Genomic DNA, 20041 nt, shown 5'->3' with positions numbered 1-20041 from the left:
GCTTTCTCAGCATTTATCTTTTCTTACCCTTCAAGCCTTTACTGCTGCTTTTCTCCCTTCCATGGCTCTTCTCACTCTGGTGTCACAAAAATTGGGCTAGGAGTCCTCCAGGTTAATGATCACCATGTTAGTTGTTCCCTGAAAATGGAGCTTCTTGTTAAGACATAGAGATCTTGTCCTCAGCTCTTGAATCTCCCAGCTTGGATACAGTCACAGGCGCCCCTTCCCTTCTGTCCTGTGGGCCAGTCCATGCGTTTATCTGGACCATTAGGACTCACTGGTCCACCTATTACTACGCTTCTGTGCCAGACAGAGCTTAGGCAGCTACTCATCTTCTTAGGGAGGAGGCAGCCAGGACCTCAGCTGCCTCATTCCTTACCTCCCGGGAACTTCCGTGCCCAGGATGTCTTGTATACATACGGCGCTTCCAAAAAAAAACCACACCTTTTTATAGAGCCATAAGCGGTCCCCAGCACTGGGGACCTCACTGGTACATGAGGAGCTTTAGGGATGCTGTTGCCCCCTGGCCCTTGCCCAGGCTGGAGCCGGGGAGGCCTCGCCCTCATGGCCAAAGTCAGATCTGAGCCCCTGAACTGTACCCTAGGCCAGAGAAAGCAGTGAGAGCAACTAGGGGAAGGGATTCTTTCCTCCAGCGCTCAGAGCAGAGTGCGCCCAGGGCCCTGAGGCAGGCACCGGGGCACGCAGCCACCCAGAGAAGGAAGGGCAGCGCACCGCAGTGTTCCAGCAGGGTGAAAGCTATCCCCTGCACCATCTTCGTTCTCCGTGGTGGGCCTCCACCAGGCCGACGTGGGTCAGGGAGTGGGGGATACCTTGATAACCCCCCAGAAGGAGGTTGTTGTACCTCTGACACTGACAAGGTAGGTGGCCCAGAGCGTGATGGGAAGCTGGAAGTTGAGAGACCTGTTTGCTTCATAAGGAATGATACTGCTCTCAAGGATGTAGAGTAACTAAACTCGTCTGATTTCCATAAAACCCACAGTCGCCTGGAACAGGGCCTCTTAGACTTCCACGTGCGTTAGAATCACTTAGGGGTCTTGTTACTTCAGATTCAGATTCGGAGGTCTGGGCTGGGATTCTGCGTCCCTGACAGCCCTCAGATGGTGGCAGTGCTGCTGGCCCCTGGACCACAGCTTTGAGTAAAAAGAGCCTACAAGGTTCCTAAGGGACCATTCCCCCCTGGACCATTGAATCAGCCTGTTGCTTTTTGTGCACTTCTGATGAGCTTAAGGCTTGAAAGACATTGCTTAAATAGATGAAGTATTTCCCTTAGTGTCTTGTCTATAAACTATATGATTACTCCTAGCCCTTCTCAGAGAATGTGAAGCTGAGAGTAACTAATTGGTAACAGGCGGAGGCCTCACTGTAGTTTTAAGAAGATGAAGGGACAGAGAGGTCATCTGATCCAGGCTTTGGTCTTCAGACCTTAGGTGTTTAAGAGAACTTTGACAACAAGAAAGTTGTGAGCAGGGGCACCCGAGTACCCCGACACCGCCACCGCAGGACAGGCAGAAGCTGTGGGACCCTTGCCCCATGTAACTCCTGGCGAGAAAGGCTGAAACTTGTATGCTGGGGAACCCCCTTTGTGTGTTTTCTATCTTCTCTTTCCTTGCTGTGCTGTTTGCTCTTCATTCTGCTTTTCCTGGTGTGAAAGGGAGAACTCGAGGTGGGGGTGAGACAGGAGGCGGGAAAAAGACCTACCTTAGACTGAATCTTCCTTCCCCTTTATTCTTCCTTCCAGAGTTATTTTTGACGCTCCAGGATTCCCCACCAGCCGTTCTGAGCATCTCCTTCAGGGATTCCCTCCATGTTCAGGGTCTGAGACACAGAGTGAGTCGCTCCCACCAGATGGTGACTTTGTGGGAAGGAGGCGGGGTCCCACAGACCCCTCTCCTGGCCCAGTGGTGGCTGGGAGCTGGCCTCCCTCAGAGACACTACAGTTCCCACCCAGACTCAGATGCCAACCCAAAGTGCCTTAGCCCAGAGCCCCAGGCTCCTGCCACACCCTCAGGACCTCTGCCAGCCTCAGGCCAACTAACCCATGTAGACACAGAAGGACGGGCGGCTATGGTGGATGTAGGCGGGAAGCCAGACACAGAGCGTGTGGCTGTGGCCTCAGCTGTAGTCCTCCTTGGGCCTGTGGCCTTCAGGCTCGTCCAGGAGAACCAGCTCAAGAAGGGGGATGCCCTGGTGGTAGCCCAGCTGGCTGGCGTCCAGGCGGCCAAGCTGACCAGCCAGCTGATTCCTCTGTGCCACCACGTGGCCCTGAGCCACGTCCAGGTGCGGCTGGAGCTGGACAGTGCACGCCAGGCCGTGGTGATCGAGGCATCTTGCCGGGCTCGGGGCCCCACTGGGGTGGAGATGGAGGCCCTGACCTCAGCTGCCGTGGCTGCCCTCACCCTGTACGACATGTGCAAGGCCGTCAGCAGGGACATAGTGTTGGAGGAGATCAAGCTCATTAGCAAGACTGGGGGTCAGCGGGGGGACTTCCGTAGGACTTAGAGCTCCTGGCCCAGCGAAGTCAAGAGATGGGATGCAATTTCAGCCAAGGGAAAGAAATGTCAAGTTCCTTTTAACCCCGTCACTGGTTACCTTCAACCGGTAGGAACTCAAGGTCAGCCTACCCCTCTACTGCTAGCTGACCTCCACTGACCTTTTTATTCAGAGAGGAAACTAGCAGGCCCTTCTGCCTTCCTGGACCCTGAGGTCATGGGAGGGGTCCGCAGCGAGCAAGGCTGGGTGACGGGAAATCCCATTGGGTGATTAGTGGACTCTGAGACACTCACTTTCAGAAGGTCGAGCCTATGACTTCCACTTCTTGCTTGGGTTTTCTCTTCTCCTACTTCCTGGGAGAGTAAGGGCTCTCTAAGCAGAGGAAGCCACCCTGAGGAGCACAACTGGCACTGAAACTGGAGCACGGCCTCTGAGCAGCAACGCCCTTTCCCTGCCTCTCCACCAACCTCCTTTGAAAGAGCTGGTTCTCCCTTCTTATTGCCTGAGTCTGTGTCCCGTCAGACATGCGGGCTTTTGGTTTAACAGTCACACCATCCTGCCACCTCCTTTCTCTCCGCAACCCCAACCGCCCCACCCCCATCTTAAGCAGAATCCATTCACGTGGGCCACAGCCCTGAGGTCTCCTGACCAAGCGCACACCCCCACCTGCCCTGTGCACTGCCACCCTCCCACCCACCACCCACACCCCTTCATCCTGACACATCAGGGAAGGAAGAGCACTGAAGATGGCCTTCACCCTCCGCGCACAAAATAAAGCCACGATGCCAACTTTGGAGATGCAAGAATGAGGACTGTCTGTGCTGAGGGGTCCTGAGCTGCTATGATGTCAGGCCCACCCCCACCCTTCCCCGTGGTGGGTGTACGAGTGCAGCATCACCAGTAACAGGTGGGCATGTCCAAAGCTGCTCCTCTCGCCAGCTGGTGGAGACCAGCAGCTGCAGTTACAGGCTCCTGGCTTGCACATCCCCCAGCACTGACTGGACTTGCTGGCTTCTCGCAGGTGGGTAGGTTTCTCGGTTCTAGCCTCAGTCCCCCACCTGCCCACCCTCCCTGTGCCCTACACCCAGGTGTGCTGGCGAAGTGTTTAACGACCACCTCTTAGAAAAGCCACTTTCCAGTCTTAAGTACTCCCACCTTGGCTGATCTCAAGCTACCTTTTGACGTGCACTGGCTTGAGGACTCTTGCGCACCAACACACTCTTGGCTCTTCCTGCTTCCCGGCACAGCTCAAGTCCCCTCGTGGGAAGAAGGCATAAGTTTCAAGGCAGGCTAGATGGGGGTGGTACGGATTTAATATTTTTTAGTATTACAATATATTCTTATGAAAAAAAGGTGCAGGCAGAAAGGGCACTGTGGATTTTGTACATGAGCCTCATTTGTCATCTGAAACAGTGGGTGAGAACAGCTGGGGCATGACAGTGGTAGACGTGAGGGGAGATGGCCGTGGCTCCCCCAGGTATGGAACTGGGATGGGGGTGGGGAGTGCCTGGACCAGACCCCTTCCCATCCACCCAGAGCATTTTTTCCTCCCACTGCCCTAAACACACCTTACTTCCAGCACACAGGAGGAGTGGGCGCTGCTGCTGAGAAGGGAACAGGTTGCATGAGGTTAACTGAATTTTACATTGGACAAAAAAAGCTGGAAAAATTAACCCAAAGGTAGTGGGGAAGGGCACCGGGGAACACAGGTAACAGGTGTAAACAGTAAGCAGATCAAGGACCAACTCAGCTGTTTCCAAGGCAACAGCCCTTCTTGCTGAGTCAGCCATGAGGGTCCATGGTCCAAGGCACTGTTGGAGGTCTGGCTACAGTGGCATTTGGTGTCAGAGCCACTGGCCAGAGCTAGAAAATAATAAATAGAGAAGGTAAAATCTTTAGAGGCGAAAAGCCTGAGCCCTGGAACAATACACGTGTCCTCTGTAAACAGTTAAACCAAACTGTGCTTTTCTGTATAGCCAACGTGTCTTGAGCGGCTTCCAGCTTTCTTCTTTCCTGGTGTGCATCCAGGTGGGAATGCTGGGGTTTGGACATGCCTGTTGGATAGAAATGGAGCCCTCCCCTGTTCCCTGCCCCTGCGGGTGAGGTTAACCTCAGCCTGGCCACTTTGGGAGAGGACCTTAGGAAGCCCTACCCATAACCTTCCCAACATCCCCACACCAGCTTCTCATGACGAGTGTACAGATGGGGAGAACAGCACTCCCTGGAGCTGCCCTTCCTGGAAGCCTTCACCTTGCCTTCACCTGGGTTCCAGGATGGCCTCTTCCCACCTGTCCCAGCCAGGCTTGCACTTGCTCCGAGCCCTCCCCCTTGAACCAACATACATGCTGGGCTCACCCATCCTGTGTTTCTTCCCCTGCAGCTACCATGCTCCCACCCCCAGGAAGCTGGTATAGGGAAAAGATAGGCAGCTGAAGAGTGGGCCCAGCCCAGCAGTCTGTCCATTGCCAGTAACCCTGAGCTGGAGGAGGTCAGAAGGTGAGAAACATAAAGGGAACAGTGGGGGGTGGGGGCGGGAGAAGAGGATGGAAGGGCAGGGAGCCGGGAGACAGGGAATCAGGCAAACCTTACAGAATGCAAGGCCAACTCTACGGGGGAAGAAATATACTGAAAATATGAGCCTTGATGGAGTTGACCTCACCACCTCCTTTTGCAAGAGAACATTTGTCTAGATACAGCCATCATCCTGTACCCCCACCCCCAAGGACAGCTCAAGGTAGACAGAATGGGCCCCTTGGAAGCCAAGTTGAAGAACCAAATTTGGTACCAGAGATGGGGGACTGGAACCCCTTCAGCATTCCACTCTTGGCTCCTTTGGAAAGTGTATTCCCCCCTCCCCTGCTCTGGGCCTCCTGCCTTAGTGCCTCCCAGGAGACCCCCTTAGAAATGGCATATAACTGCAGAGGGCAGCTCTGGTCCAGGGGACCCTCTCAGGAATTGACACCCCAGGGCCAGATAACCCACGGTCTGAAGTGGTCTCTGGCAGGCTGGCCAGAGCAGGAGGTCACTGTGCCTTCTGCTCTGAAGCAGATGTCAGAGGAGTGTGAGGTCTGAGTAACAGTAAGTGGTAGACCAGGTACTCCCAGCCATTCAAGTGCTGCCCTCTGGTGAGGGGCTGTTCAGAACCCCCAGCCAGTGCTTGAGGTCACTGTCTCCCTTCGAGACAACTGTCTGGTTGTACAGGGTAGGGGTGGGAGCAGTGTTGTTGCAGGGTCCCTATGCCCAACATACAAGGTGTGGCAATGAATGGGTTTTTTCTTGAGCCCCTTCCCTTACCAGATTCATCAAGTACCAGAGAGTGCGCCGTAGTCATGGAAGCCCAAAGGTGGGTTTTCCAGGGTTCTGGATTAGCAGACAGGATGGATGGAAACGGCCGTAGGGAAGGAGGGGAGAGACTTAAGACAGGCAAGAGGGCCAGAGGCCTCCTAGGAAATAAGCACTCTGTCCTGATGACTTGGTCCCTGCATCAGCCTCCCTGCATTCTTTTCTCCTGGAACACATCTAGCTAGAATATATAATGCCCCTTCCATCCAATAGGAAACTTTGTCGTGTTCCATTATGCCTACTCTTGAGAGATGGGAGCCTGGATGCCCCCGCCTTGGCCCACCCCATCGCTCCCATGGCACGGGAAATCTGGACAAGGTCTTAGACCTCTCTCCAGTCTAGATCTGGAGCATTTCTGTGCCAGAATATGGATGGCCATGCTTTGGATTGGGGTACAAGACCCCTTCAGCTGGGGCTGGCCAAGGGTGTCCAAGTCAGCCTCAGAGAGCGACCCCTGGGAGCTGGGGTGCAGAAAGAATGGGAAGAGATGAGGGGGAGCTCCTTCAGGTGGGGAGACACCTGGTCCTGCCACACACAGCCCCAACCCCAGGACCCAGCCCAGGGCTCTAAACCGAGCACCAAACTGTTTAAGTACCACAGCCTCCTCCGCTCAGCCCCTCCGGGCCCATCCCTGTCTCCCGGTCTCTCGCGTGGCCAGTCCCCCAAGTCAATAATTTAGCCTGTTGATGGCCCGCTCCCTGGTGGCTTCTAGGGCCTGGCTCCCTGATCGCTTGCGGCTGCGTTTGAGCTTGCACAAGTCCTTGTCGAAAACTTCACCCGAGCGCAGGGCCGACACCAGGTCATCAAACTCGCCGCCCTCCTCCAGTGCGCTGCCCGCCGCATGCACCTTCCGCTGCCGCTGCCACCGCTCCCGCTCCCGCTGCTCCTTCAGCTGAAGGGCGGAAGGAGGGAGCGTGAGGCAGGCGTCCCAGAGTAGCCACCCCCAGCTCCTCTTTCCAGACACAGGCCACATGCCTTCCAACGGGGCTGACTCCTGGGCTGGGCTTGGTTTAACAACCTGCCACACCTCCATCCTTCCCGGGACAGCCCACCTCACTCTCCCCTCGGGCCAGGAAGACCATTCTCTCTCCAAGATAGCAGTTAGTGCCCCAGCCCTCAGGGTCGCACACACCCCAGCCCCCAGCAGCACCGCCTCACCATAGCCTCCATGCGCGCCCTCCGCTCCTCCTCCTCCCTCCTCTTCCTCATGGCCTCCAGATCCTGCCGGGCCTCCGAGAAGGCCTGCAGGAAGGTGTCAAAGATGCCGAAGAATTCATCTGGCTGCATCTTGCTGTCATGCTCCCCAAAGTGCATCAGGGCCTTGGAGAACTGTCGGAGAGAAGGGTTGGTGGAGAGCCCCTCCCCCTCGAGCACAGCCAGAGCAGAGCTTATCCAAGGTGGGGGACCTCGGGCTTGGGGATGCAGGGCTAGAGAGAGGGACACCCCACTGTCATCGGGGTCAGGACAAGGCTGAAGGAAAGACTGGAGGCAGACACCTGGGAAGGTGGGGGATCCATTATCCCCTTACCTGCCCCTCCTTCCCCTGCCCCTCCCCCCCTCCCCCCCCAGTAAAGATGAGAAGGTTCTCAAGTTCCTAAAGACAGGCTGCCCAGAGCTGCCTCTGAGTGTTACAGTGTAGGCCTGGGATCAGGAGCTACAGACCTGAGAAGCACTTCCTAAGGTCAAGAACTGCCTGGTCAGAACTCAAAAGGACATCAGACCATCTAGTTATTGGGCTTGTCATTTAACCCCTTTGTGCCTCCGTTTTCTCATCTGTAAAATGGGACTGATAACCTACTTCATAGCATCGTGAGATGTAGAGTACAAGCTACGTGCCAGGCTCTTACTGAGAGCTACCATCTCTAATTCAACCCATTCAAAATCCTCTAAGGGAGCCCTCACTAAAATGTGCTCCATGGACCAGAAGCGTGGGTGTCTCCTGGGAGCTGGTTAGAAAGGCTGAATCTCAGGCCCCAGCCCTCCTGAATGAGAACCCCCTTCTTACTAAGACTCCCACAGCTGGGGTCCAGGGGCATGCCAGCATGAGCAGCAGAAGAGGCAGAGCAACTGAGACTGAAGCTGGGCTGCAGTTAGGATTCTAACACAGGTTGGGCTAAGACTGCTGGGCAACCTGGGGCAAGTTATTTAACCTCTCTGGACCTCAGTGCACACATCTGTAGAATGTAAGGTAGGTGGCGAGACAGAACATGGAAAACACTTAACCTGGTACCTGACACATGATCAATGGACCGTGACCTTTGCAACAGAGTTGCCGTTGCTTTGGTTGTAGGAGTGAGGAACCCATTTCTCCTCAAGGCTGTGTGCCTCGGGGCCATCTGTGGTGGGATTAGTGAAGTTGGAGGGGGGTGGGGTCTTGGGGGGGCCCTCACCTTGGCCCTGGCTTCGTTGAGCTGGTCCTCCAGCTCTGAGAAGCTGAAGCTGGAGACCGTGATGAAGTCACTCATGACTGGGACAAACTTGTCGTTCGGGTCTCGCACCTGCCGCTTCTGATATTCCAGCTCCTGAGGAGGGAGAAACAGGTGCTGGTCAGACCAGAACCAGACAGGAGCCAGGAATTCCGAGGGTCACCACCTCCCCCACCCTTCTTGCCAGCCACAGGACACGGAGCCTTCCTTTGGGAGAGGGAACACCCTGATCTCAACTTCTAAGAGTGGCAAAGATGGTGAGCGTTATCAACCAGTCTGCTGGGCTCTAGCCTTCCCTCGCCCCCACGGCCATCTTCCTTTAGATCCTTGCTACCCAAAGTGTGGTCTGTGACCGGAAGCAGCAGCATCTGGGAAGTTTTAAGAAATCCAGACGCTCAGGCCCCACCTGGAATTAGAAGCCCCATTTTAAGAAGACTCTCAGGTGATGCGTGCAGATTAAAGAGTGAGATGCAGTTCTAATTCTCCCGGTTGATGTGATGCTTCTGGTCCATGGACCACATTTTGGGTAGTGCTTTTAAAAGGCTATAAATTAGAAATCATCCTCCCACCACTGCCCCCCTGGCAACAGAAGGTTCTTTCTCATACTCTACCTTGATCCTCTTTCCCATCCGTTTGAATCAAACTTAAGCATATGGACCATTTATCATTCATTCTACCCCAATACAGTGACATGTCTACAGTCTAAAATGGACGTCCCCTCTGCAAGAGTCTAAATTTAAGCCTTGAATAATCCAGTTATCCTTTCCTCAGAGCTGACTCTGCTCGAGGCTGGGCCCACTGTGCCAGCTGTTCCGTCACCCCAGCCAGGAGCATCTGCATCTGGGGGTCCACCCTCTGACCCAGCGACAGGCAGCACCACCCCCTCTAACCCAGGTAGATACAGACGATGAACTCACCACCTCGACCGCTCTGAGGCCCCTCCTGAGGTTGCCCACTTCCTTCTCCAGCTCTGCCAGGCTGTGGGGGGACACAGAGGGAGAGGAGCTGGGGGTAGTTCAGGGCAGTGCCAACCCCAGTGGCCTTGGGTGCCAGTGGACTTGGGTTCCAGCCCTGCTTTGGCCATTGGCATGTGGCCCTGGCATGTCACTTTCCCTCTGTGATCTGGTGGTGCTTCTTTAAAATAATAGGTGAAACTTACGTTCTCTAGATCCTTCCAGATCAGAAATGTCATGCTGTATACTAGAAGGTTTCTAACCCATGGCCTCTGGCTTGTGTTATTTTTTATTACCCTCAGGTAATGCTTATATGCTCTCAACGTGGTACCTTGGGTGCAGTAAGCATTTAATGTGTTAGCCATTTACGTCTGCGTCCCTGCTTCTATTGGAGATGCTTCTATCAGCCTAAGTATGTTCAGATCTGACTTCTTGTCTGTAGCAATGTCATTGGTGCTCTGCCCGTATCTCCTTGGACCATCCACTGCGGGGCACAGCCCTGACTTCTAACCACTGTTTTTTCTGGGGGCCAGAGCCCCCTCTGTCTGTACGCATGGCCAGAGTTAAGTTCCCCGACCCTAGACTGACAGGAGATGGTGTGTGATATCCCAAGGGGCAAGGGAGGTGGACAAGTGGAGTGAGTGTCCTCCACGATTGCCCAGACACCCCTGGAGAGATTAAGCTCTGACTGCCCACAGTGGGAATTGGCTTAACAGTGCTCCCCTTGGGCGTTCATCCTATCCCTGGTCACCTCCCCATTCCCGCCGGAGTTTCCTGGGAGAATCTCTGAAATGAGGATTTGCGAGCAAACAGCGTCTGTTCGGTTCTCCCAGAACAAACCCTGAGCCACACTGTTCATTCCTAGTCAGCCCAGAGTAGCCCTGAAAGAGGAAATGAGAGTGTGCGTGAGCTCAGGGAGAAGGAAGCCTCAGAGGGACCCTCACTTGACTTTGGCGGCGTCTGGAAGATGCTGCAGCTCCGAGGGCATGTTCAGGATGTCAGGGAAATGCTTCTCCAGGATCATAATCAGGTAGTGAAGCAGAGAGATATTTCTGTGGGTGAAAGTCAGGTCAGGGTTAGTACAGGGCCAAGGAAACTGAGAAGGAGGGTCGGGGGAAACTGGGGTGAGGTGTTAGGGAAAGGTGACAAATTCTGGATTGGAAATAGAGGAGCGCGGAGGAGGGGGAAGGCTAGAGCAGGGTGAGCTGGGGGCTACGGAAGCAGGCCAGGTCCCACCTGTCAATGCTAGACTTGGTGTCGGCGATCTTGTTGAGGCTGGCCACCCGGAACCCGTAGGCGCCCCCACGCTGCCCTTTGTTCATGAAGTTGCCAATGGCCAGGACGACTTCTAGCATCTGCCTTAGGCGCTTGCTGCGGATCAGCTCCCGGGAGGCCAGCAGGATGGCTGGGGGAGGTGGGACAGGTGAGAGCCCTGCAAACACTGGGCCCTTGAACCCAAGGCTGAGGCCACCACAAAGTCCAGGAAAGGGGTGGTCAAGTGTCTTCTGCTTCCGAGGGGCAGAGACTACCCCCTTCCCTGTGTCCCAGCAGAGGATGGCCCCCATACGGTCTGCCTCCAGAGGAAGCAGACAGACTCGCCTAAAGCCAATTCACCAAATAGCCCTTTCTCAAGATGTGCCAACTCTTCCTAAGACTGTATTTGAGAATGTATCTTTCCTTGCATATAAAGATTTTGAATGTATTCTTTTTATGGATAGATGCAAGAATATACAACTTTTTACTTTTTTAAACCTAGTGATTAAAATTTTAAATTTCAGCATTTTACATATACTATGGGACTGTTTCTGCCTCTTTTGAGGTGCTGAGTTTACTGATTTTCTTGGAAAGAAAAAATGAAGAGTTTGGGATTAACAGATACACATTACTATATATATAAAATGGGTAAACAACAGGGACCTACTGTATATAGCCCAGGGAACTATATTTAATTTCTTATAATAACACATAATGAAAAAATCTGAAAAAAAGTATATGTATAACTGAATCACTTTGCTATGCATGTGAAACTAACATTGTAAATCAACTATAGTTTAATAAACAAAATTTTTTTAAAATTGTTTTTCAAAAAGAATCAGGTAAAGAATAAAAAGAAAAATATAATTAGGAATGAAAATAGAAAATTGATGTAATACCATTTTACCTCTTGAATGGTTGAAACATTTAAGGATAGTTTGTCCACTGAATTAGGAAAAAAAATTCCGTCAATTAAAACATACCATCAATTGCAATGTTTTTATATTTTTGTTCTGTAAGATGATGGTGTTCTTTACAGTTGGTTTCTTACTTAGATTTGATTAAATAGGATACTTGACAGCCTGTTGAATATCATTTAAACTTTTTTCCCAACCTTCAGGCATTTAAAAACTACCTCCCCACAACAATGCCTTAAATGATAACCTTTGTTGGAAATACTAAGGCTCACAGCAACCACAGTGTCAGTAGTTCATTCTGATGTGAGTGCTCTGGTCCTTCCCCAGCTTTACGCATTTATGGTGGATGTGCTCAGTTGGGATACAAAGCCTACACTGAAAAACTGGCTCTAGTTATGAACTATGACTTGATTATTAAATGTGGTGATAAGGAGACCAAACCATTGTATTATGATCTTTGGCTTATGCCAAAGTGAACACTCCTTAAGAGGCTGCTATAAAGAGAAAATGAGAACTAGTAAACTAAAAGTTCACAAAAATATTCAAAAGCAATTAAAATAAGTAATTATTAAAAAATAAGCTGTAAAAAGTAAATAAGGCTTGTCAGTAGCTTTTAAAATTGAACATATGCATATTCTAAGACCTAACAGCTGCATTACTCTTGGGTTTTTGAAGGGTTTCTAGTTTGCTTTTTTTTTTTTTAAATTGCAAATAGATTAGTTAAGTATGGTATATTCATATAATGGAATAAAATGCAGCACTGAAAATAAATACCCCACTGCTGCCTGTAACAATGGGGTAACTTACAACCATCGTGCTGCACAAAAGACGGGCATAAAGTTATTCGTACTATATTATTCCATTTATAGAAAGTTACAGACAGACAAAAACTTTAGAGAGGAGGGAGTAATGGTTGAAGGGCAAAATATCTGAGAGGGGGACATGGAGAAGGGCTTCAGGGGACCGGAAGCATTCCATCTCTCGAGCTGGGTGTTGATTATATAGGTGTGCTCACTTCATGATAGTTCATGAAGTAGGACCCTTAGGGTTTGTGTACTTTTCTGTATGCATATTTCAATAACAAAATTTTTTAAAGTAAACTACTTACGAATGTATATTGCTTGGGATAGTTTTTCTAAGGTTGATCTGCTATTCGAAAAATTTGCAAAGGAATCCTGAAAATGCTAAAATGTTGGCAAAACAGGAAATGACAAGAGTTCAGAGGAAATCAGTGTAAATGGGAAAAACCCCATAGGCAGGGCAGACATACTAGATATATTCATCAGAATGATATATTCATGAATATATTCAAAGGAGTATGTTTACATTGGAAGCCACAGTCATCTTGATACTCAGTGAACGTATTCGTAATGAGAATCGGTAAATTTGGTATATTCAACGATGAACATTTCATGAGAAGAATATATTCATAGGACAATTGGTAAATTTGTCAGATTTGATGAATTGGCTTTTGGCAGATTAACCCAGAGGCCCTGCCTGGGGACAGAGGGGCGGTGGGGGCTGGTGTCCAGAGCTCTTGCACCAGCTGGGATAAGCCAAAGCTTAGCTCTTCCCGGAGCGTTTCCTGGGAGACCCAGGAGGAGGAACATGAGCCCTAAATCCCACGCAATCCTCATGCCTCCACCCCTAGTCAAGCCCCCTGAACTGATTCTGTAAAATACAACTTCAGCCACATCCTTCCAACTCCTGGAGGGAAGAGCCCTCCAGACCATTGGAGAACAGCGGCCGTTGCTACAGCAGAGCAACTGTTCCTTTCCTCAGTAGGTTATGCCATCCCGAACCTGTCTCACTCTTGCTGAGCTCGAGATTAAAGGTTGGCTCCTTCCTGAGCATCTACTGACCCAAGACACAAAAATCTTGAGTATGTGTCTTGGGCTGAACCCCTTTATCCATGCCTCGTGCCCCAAGGCAATCAGCAGCAGGACAAAGAAAGTTGTGCGAAAGTAAGGATTCACCCATCACCAGGGCAGAGGTGCCATCAGACCTGAGACCTGCAGAGTCACTGCTCAAGTCTTTCCTCCTCCCTCAGGCGCATTATCTATGATCACACACAGCCTGCAGTTGCCCGTGTCCGTGCACGTGTATGTGTACCCAGATTACAGAGAATGTCTGCCTCTAGCTCTGTCGTGCCCTGCCCTACCCCCAGAATCCTCCCAAAGCAGCTCGTCAAACTCCAGGAAGGACCATTCTCGGGACTGGGCATCCCAGGGAGTGCCGGCTGGCTGGGTGTCCAGCAGAGGGGGCCCATGCTCTGCTCTGCCCCTCGCCTGTGCCCCCAGCAACCTGGACACAGGCTCTCCTGTCCCACTCTTCTGATCCTGTTCTTGCCACAAATGAACCTCACAACCTCTCCTGCTTCTCCCCCTCCTGGGTCCTCATGGCTGCCTACACTCCTGACCACCTGCCTTTCCCCCAGTTCCCTGCCTGCATCCTCTGCCATCTCCACAGGCAGGTCCAGGGACATGCCCCCTGGGAAGCACTACAGGACAAGAGTGAAGGATGGATTTTGAAGAGTAACATCGGCATTCCAGTTCTACCACCTACCAGTAGCATGGCCTCAGGCAGCTAACATATCCCCATCATCGAGATGAAAGAACAGCCCCCACAGGGTTCTGAGGACCAAATGGGACCATCCGCGTGGACTGTGTTGACAGCGTGCTTGGCACATGGGTCTCATTTAATTACAAAGTTCTCATCCGAAAAAGGCCTGTGTAGGAGGGGTTCCCCAACCCAGAAAATCAGATGCCTCTGTGGATCACCTTGCCCAATTTCCTACTTTCTCAGGAGCCCACTCGTAAAATAGTGTGCCCAGAGGTCTTCCGTGAGCTTAGGCCCCGTCAAGCCAGGTAAAGACCGATGAGTTCAATACATGCCGAGAAATGTTTTGGGTGCTTACTACTATCACTGTTACAGCATCTCCGTCCCCTGCCAGGCAGATGTCAACAGATCCCTGCCTTGGAGAGCCTGTACACGTGCTAATATCAACAAGGGCACACACCTACAAAAATCATCCACTTACATTCTGTCCTTGACTTTGGTCTTGGGCAGGGGGAGGTAATCAAGAATAAGGAAGAAAAATTCCTCTGCCCCCATCCACTGACTCCCACTCCCTCCCCAAATGCCGCCCCACCCTGGGCCTCCTCCCCACGGCCCTCACTCAGCCCTACCTTCCACTTTGGGCTTGGCCTCAGCCAGCCGCTCCTGGAACTTCTTCTTGAAGAAGAGAGCCTGCAGCCGCTGCTGGTAGTGGTCGATCCTGCAGACAGGGCGAGCTGCATCGTGAGGTCGCCCCGTCCCCTGCCCCCTCCATAGCCTGCCTGCCCCTGCCCACTCCGCGCCAGGCCTGCTGCCCTGACCTGCTCATCTCATAGAGGAAGCGGTCTGCCCGGGCCATCCGCTCGATCTCATGCTTGTGCTCCTCCAGGAGGTCAATATCACTCTTCTCTGGGATGAACTTGAGGAGCTGCGAAGAGCAGGCAGAGGTCAGGAGACTGGGGAGAAGCTGACATGGGGGTACAGCACATGGAAGCCCATGCACTGACCAGTCTCAGGATGGGGAGGGCTCCCCTGAAAAGAGGTGCATCCTCACGTGGGTGCTTTATGCTTCATCTGCCCGAAGGGGACACAGGGCACCCAGCTCTAGACTTCTTTTTTTTTTTTTTTAATTTTTAAAATTGAGATACAACTTACATACAGAGAAATGCACCATTCTTAGGTGTACAGCTCAGTAGTTTTCTTTTTTTAGGTTTTTTTTTTTTTTAAATGGAAGTTGATATTGAACCCAGGACCTCGTGCATGCTAGGCACTCACTCTACCACTGAGGTATACCCTCCCCCCAATAATTTTCTTTTTAAACCAACTTTATTGAGGTATAATTTACATAAAATAAAATGCATCCATTTTAAATGTACAATTCAATGAGTTTTGACAAAACTATCCACCCACTGAACCACCATCCAGATTGAGATGCAGAAGATGCCCATCCCCCTGGAAGGGTCCCCTGTGCTACTTCAATAAGCCGAGCCACCCCTTCCCCAGCGTAGCCTCTCAACTGAACCCTATCACCTTACGTTAAATTTGGCCGCTCTTGGACTTCGTACAGATGGACTCACGCTGTATGTCCTCTCTGGTGTCTGGCTTCTTTTACTCAACATAATGTCTGAGACTCACGCAGGTTGTAGTCAGTACTGGTCGTTTGCTTTTTGTTCGCTGCTGAGCACAATTCTATCATGGAATGTCCCAGTCTGTGTGCTCACTTTCCTACTGATGGACAGTTGGGTTGTTCACTTTGGGAGTTTTATAAATAAAATTGCTGTAAGTAGTCTTGTGTACGCCTTACAGTCAGCATTTGTACTTGTTTCTGTACATCCAGGAGGGGGACTGCTGGGCAATAGGACAGGTGTGTGTCCTGCCAGAACGGTTGTACCAAATGAGAATTCCAGCTGCTTCACATCCCTGTCCACACCTGGCGCTGTCAGCCTTTTAAATTTTGGCTATTTAGGTGGGTGGATGGTGCTACCTCACTGTGATTTACCGTATTTCTCTGATGACTGACAGTACTGCATCAGTTGCAAATTCTCTTTCATGGAATACCGATTCAAGTCTTTCGCTTATTTTTAAATTGAGTTGTTTGCCATTTCCTCACTCCTTTGTGAAGTTCTTCATTCTGAATATGAGATCTTTGGGATCTATACATAAAGCGAAGATCTGCTAAGGTTTGGCTTTTCACTCGAGTAATAGTGCCTTTTGATGAACAGAGTTCTTAATTTTAATGTCCAGTTGATGGTGGTTTTTGTTTGGTGTTTGCTAGGTTTCTCTTGAAAGACACAAGAAACTGAGGTGGGAGAGATTGGGGAAGATATGGCTAAGGGTCACTGTGACGCTGGAATCACACCTCAGATCTCCCACCAGGGGGCCTCAATCCCCTGAAAAGACGCAGCCTTTCCTGGCCTCCCCTCAGAACTGTTGGTCCTGGGAAGTTTCCATAAACCTCTTCCTCATCTCTCCAGCTTCCAGCCTGATTTCTCCTTGACCTAGGAGTCTCAGTCTCCTTGGGGGCTGTCAGGAAGGGGTACGGCTGGCTGCCCCTAGTTTCGGCCCCTTCCCCGCCCCACTAGGGGCCTCACCTGCTCCAGCATGTCCTTAGCGAGGTCCTCCTGCTCGTCCATCTTCAAGATGGCCTGCCGGATCTCCTCATTAGAAAGCTTCAACCTGTGGCAAGACCGCAGCCTGTGAGCAGCCTGGCCTGGCCCCTCCGCTCAGGACAGACCCCAGATCTGCCCCTTCAGGAGCCAGAGCCCGGGCTTCTGTGCTGCCCCTCCGTGAGCGCGGGAGGACACCTGACGGCCCTCCCTCCTCAGCTCCCCTGCAGAGCCTCCTCGGGCTGGACCAACACGGCCCCTTCTGTAGCCCAGTCGTGAGATATCTTAGGCTCTAAACAGAGACAGGAGTCTCTGGTCTCCTGCTTGAGTAATGGATCGCAATATTTGGGAGTAAAGAGGCCATCTTCTGAGTAGACTGCAGCTGACGGGTTTCTGATCCTTCTCCTCATGCCTAAAACATCTACAGCATCTCTGCGGGAGGAAGGGACTGGGGGCAGGCCACTAAGAGGGCAGTTTTCTGCCTCCTTCGAGACAGAATAGCTCTTAGTCTTCCGACTGTGCCTCAGATCCTACGCAGCTGTTCCAGTACGTCTTGGCGTCTTGGCGTCTTGGCGTCCGGGCGAGGGAGAAGCAGCCCCCTACACACACACAGCCACACACCCGTCCCTCCAGATGCACACCCATTGGGAGCCCTGGGGAAGCAGAAGTCTCCCTCACTCTCAAGGGGGAGAAACTGAGGCCTGGGGCCTCGTGGAAGGAGATGGGGATGGATGTCCTGGGAAGGCTGGGGCAGCACTAAGAATAGCAGGAGAGGCGGTGCCCTCTGACCCCAGCTCAGGCGGGAGGCCCCACACAGAAGCTATGCTGTTAGCCCAGATACTGCCCTGTTTGTTCTGCAGCCGCGGGAAATGCTTGGGGGCTGAGATCATGCTGCTCTGTGGCCTAAGCCAAGCGGGGCCCTCCGTGGGCTTAGAGCAACTCCGCTGTCAGACACTGACCATGCTGGTCAGGGGCCCCGTGACCGGGGCAGCTTCCTGTCTGCACAGCCCTGCACGGTGCTCAACATGGGCTCTTGGGTCTAGATCAGTGGTTCCCCACCATTCCTGGAGGATAGCAGGGAGGCAAAGGGGAGGCCAGAGACGGCTCTCACTCCCTTCCTCTGCCGCCTCTCTTCCCAAGGCAGTCAGCCCCGTCTCAGGCCTCTGCTTCCTGGGGGAACCGCTCCCTCCCACCTGGGGCCTATCACCTGTCAAGGGGCAGGGGCTGAAGAGGCCGGCGAGCACATACTTGGAGAGAAGGATGATGCAGTTCTGTGCCCTCCTGCCGTCGATGACCGACAGCTCTTTGACCTTGCGCGAGGCCAGGTAGATGTCCTCGGTGGAGCCCAACTCTTTCTGCAAACGACAAGCCAAGTAGTAAAGGGGGGGGAGTGTTTTCCCCAATTCTCTTCTGCCTACCCCCCACCCCATGAGCCACCCCTGTACCAGCCAGGGAGTGCTCCTGATGTGGGAGGAAGAGAGAAAGGGGAAGAAAATGACGGAAGAGAGGAGGGGGTTAATGACGGACTCTAACAGGAGGCATCTGGGACTTCACCGTGGGCTAGACCCGGACGGGCGCTGAGTCACTTTGTTCTTAGAAAGTGCCCTCTCTGGGCAAACTAGAGAAGGAACTACTCGGAGAGAGGGGGCGTGACTGATTGCTATGGCTCTGGGCACTGGGATTTGATCTACCATGTCCCAGACAACCAGCCCCAACTCCTACCAGCCTGCCAGAGAACCTCCCCAAGCTTATGATGAGAATGGTTCCGAGTGCCTGTGAGGCCACGGTTCCTGGACTCCTGGGGACTTGAGGCACAGCCCAGCGTGCCCAGGGCAGGGCACCCACAAGTTCAGAGGTGGGGGAAACTGAGGCAGAATTGCATGCCAAGTTCTCTCCTCGGGGGTTCTAGCAAGCAATTCCCAAGAAATCAAAGATTCCCCTGCTTCCTGTTGGGCCCCTGGTAAGGTAGACAGGAGGCCAGTTCTGGCTTTGGTCGGGGGGGCCCTCCAAGTACATGCTCCATCTTGGCCACCTCCTGGGGCTGCCACTCACATCACTGTCTTTGTGAACTGTGCCCCTGGAATTGTGCAGTGCCCAGCCTGCGCAGTCTTACAGGATGGGCCTGGCAGGTAAGATAATAGATCTAGAAGCTTTCTCCCTACTCCAGTAGACATTCACCTCCATTGCAGGCAGGGGTCTGCTTGCATCACCTCCTTTCCCTACATTTCTTTCTCTTTGGGAACCCTCCCTGATGCCACCCTGTAGAGATGGGCAATAAGGTAGAAGGTGGAATGAATAAGCCCTCTCCTTTGGGCCCAGTAAAGGGCTGCCGCCCAGGACTGTGGTTAAAAGTTGGGGTGTCTAGAGCCCCAAGAGTGACTCACCTGCTGGGAAGGATTAGTTATCAGCTCCTAGGCAGGTAGCAGCCACAGCCAATGGAGAATTAAACATGCACAACGTTAGCCAAGAGGTTTGGGGACCCAAGAACAGTAGGAAAGACATGGGGACCCCTCCGCATCTACTCTGTCTGCCCCACCCCAATAGGCCCCCCATGGTTGGAGATGGAGACCCGCGAGTAGCACTGAGCAGGAGCTGCTTCCAGCAGACATGCACGCACAGAGAAGGCAGACCAAGCGGAGAGCAGGCCGCATCTCCTGCATGCCCTGCACCCAGCGGGACCACCACGCTCAGTCGGACCAAGCCCTTAAGCTCCCCTCAGGCCTTGGCTGCAATTCTTCCCACTCCTCTGCTGGGAATCTGCCCAGAAGGCAAAGGGCACTCCTGCACCCCTGGATAACTTCACCTTTCAAAATGGGAGGAGACACAACCACAACTGGACTTGAGCTGGAAGCACCTGAAAGCTGCATTCATTGAGACAAAAGCAAGCAGGGGTCCCTGAACTTTCCTCCTTGCCCTTTGCCCCTTGTCTGTCTGTCGATCTCTAAGGGAGCTGACGGGCAGAGCCCACTCCCGGTTCTCCCTTCCTGACCCGGATGGGGCTGAAGTCATTGACTCAGAACCCACACAGAGGGAAGATCACGGTTCATATGGGCGTCCCTGGCACAGGCACCCAGGACCCCAAGACAGACAGAGGAGGTGACCGGGGCAACACAGCCTCTGGGATCTCTCCAGCCGTGCTGCTGTGAATTCAGCATCCCAGTGTCTGGGTGGCCCATGGAGGGACAGTCTGGGTGAGCCCAGCTCTGAGACAGGGTGCTGGACTGGTGGGCTCAGAGATGCGATGGGGGGACAGGACCAACTTAACTCTTCTCCATTCACCAAACTGGGAGGCCCCATTCAGCTTGTCCTAAACCCCAGTGTCCTTTCTCCACTGGTCCCCGTTATAGCCCTACCTCAGGGCCCTGGACACTGGGTGGGACAGGCTAGAACCCTGGCCTGGAGGAAGACTCTCAAAATAGGAGAAGGCGTGTGATTGCCCAGGCCTGATACTCCCCGGTGCCTACTCCCTCCACCTC

General features: G+C 52.6%; 2 protein-coding genes across 14 annotated transcripts in view; one reads left to right on the top strand and one right to left on the bottom strand.

The window, feature by feature from the left end:
• The window catches only part of MOCS1 (molybdenum cofactor synthesis 1), a 28171-nt gene extending 24864 nt beyond the window's left edge, over positions 1 to 3307 (top strand). For 7 of the 9 annotated variants that reach the window (XM_074348655.1, XM_074348654.1, XM_074348658.1 and 4 more), the window contains one exon: positions 1760 to 3307. In XM_074348655.1, coding sequence (XP_074204756.1) covers positions 1760 to 2520 — 761 coding nt within the window. In that variant the 3' untranslated portion in view covers positions 2521 to 3307. The remainder of the gene's footprint in view (positions 1 to 1759) is intronic. The other 2 variants (XM_074348662.1, XM_074348663.1) reach the window with 1 other exon arrangement.
• A 495-nt stretch (positions 3308 to 3802) lies between these two features.
• The window catches only part of DAAM2 (dishevelled associated activator of morphogenesis 2), a 128377-nt gene continuing 112138 nt past the window's right edge, over positions 3803 to 20041 (bottom strand). For all 5 annotated transcript variants that reach the window (XM_045509350.2, XM_010973689.3, XM_045509351.2 and 2 more), the window contains exons 16-25: positions 17814 to 17920; positions 16551 to 16635; positions 14781 to 14887; positions 14592 to 14680; positions 10469 to 10637; positions 10177 to 10284; positions 9197 to 9257; positions 8244 to 8375; positions 7012 to 7182; positions 3803 to 6745 (exon numbers count right to left, since the gene is read on the bottom strand). In XM_045509350.2, coding sequence (XP_045365306.2) covers positions 6521 to 6745; positions 7012 to 7182; positions 8244 to 8375; positions 9197 to 9257; positions 10177 to 10284; positions 10469 to 10637; positions 14592 to 14680; positions 14781 to 14887; positions 16551 to 16635; positions 17814 to 17920 — 1254 coding nt within the window. In that variant the 3' untranslated portion in view covers positions 3803 to 6520. The remainder of the gene's footprint in view (positions 6746 to 7011; positions 7183 to 8243; positions 8376 to 9196; positions 9258 to 10176; positions 10285 to 10468; positions 10638 to 14591; positions 14681 to 14780; positions 14888 to 16550; positions 16636 to 17813; positions 17921 to 20041) is intronic.

The sequence above is a fragment of the Camelus bactrianus genome, chromosome 20 (assembly GCF_048773025.1).
Source record: "Camelus bactrianus isolate YW-2024 breed Bactrian camel chromosome 20, ASM4877302v1, whole genome shotgun sequence".
Taxonomy (NCBI): Eukaryota; Metazoa; Chordata; class Mammalia; order Artiodactyla; family Camelidae; genus Camelus; species Camelus bactrianus.
The sequence above is the reverse complement of the archived record's forward strand: the minus strand, read 5'-3'. Positions and strand labels throughout refer to the sequence as shown.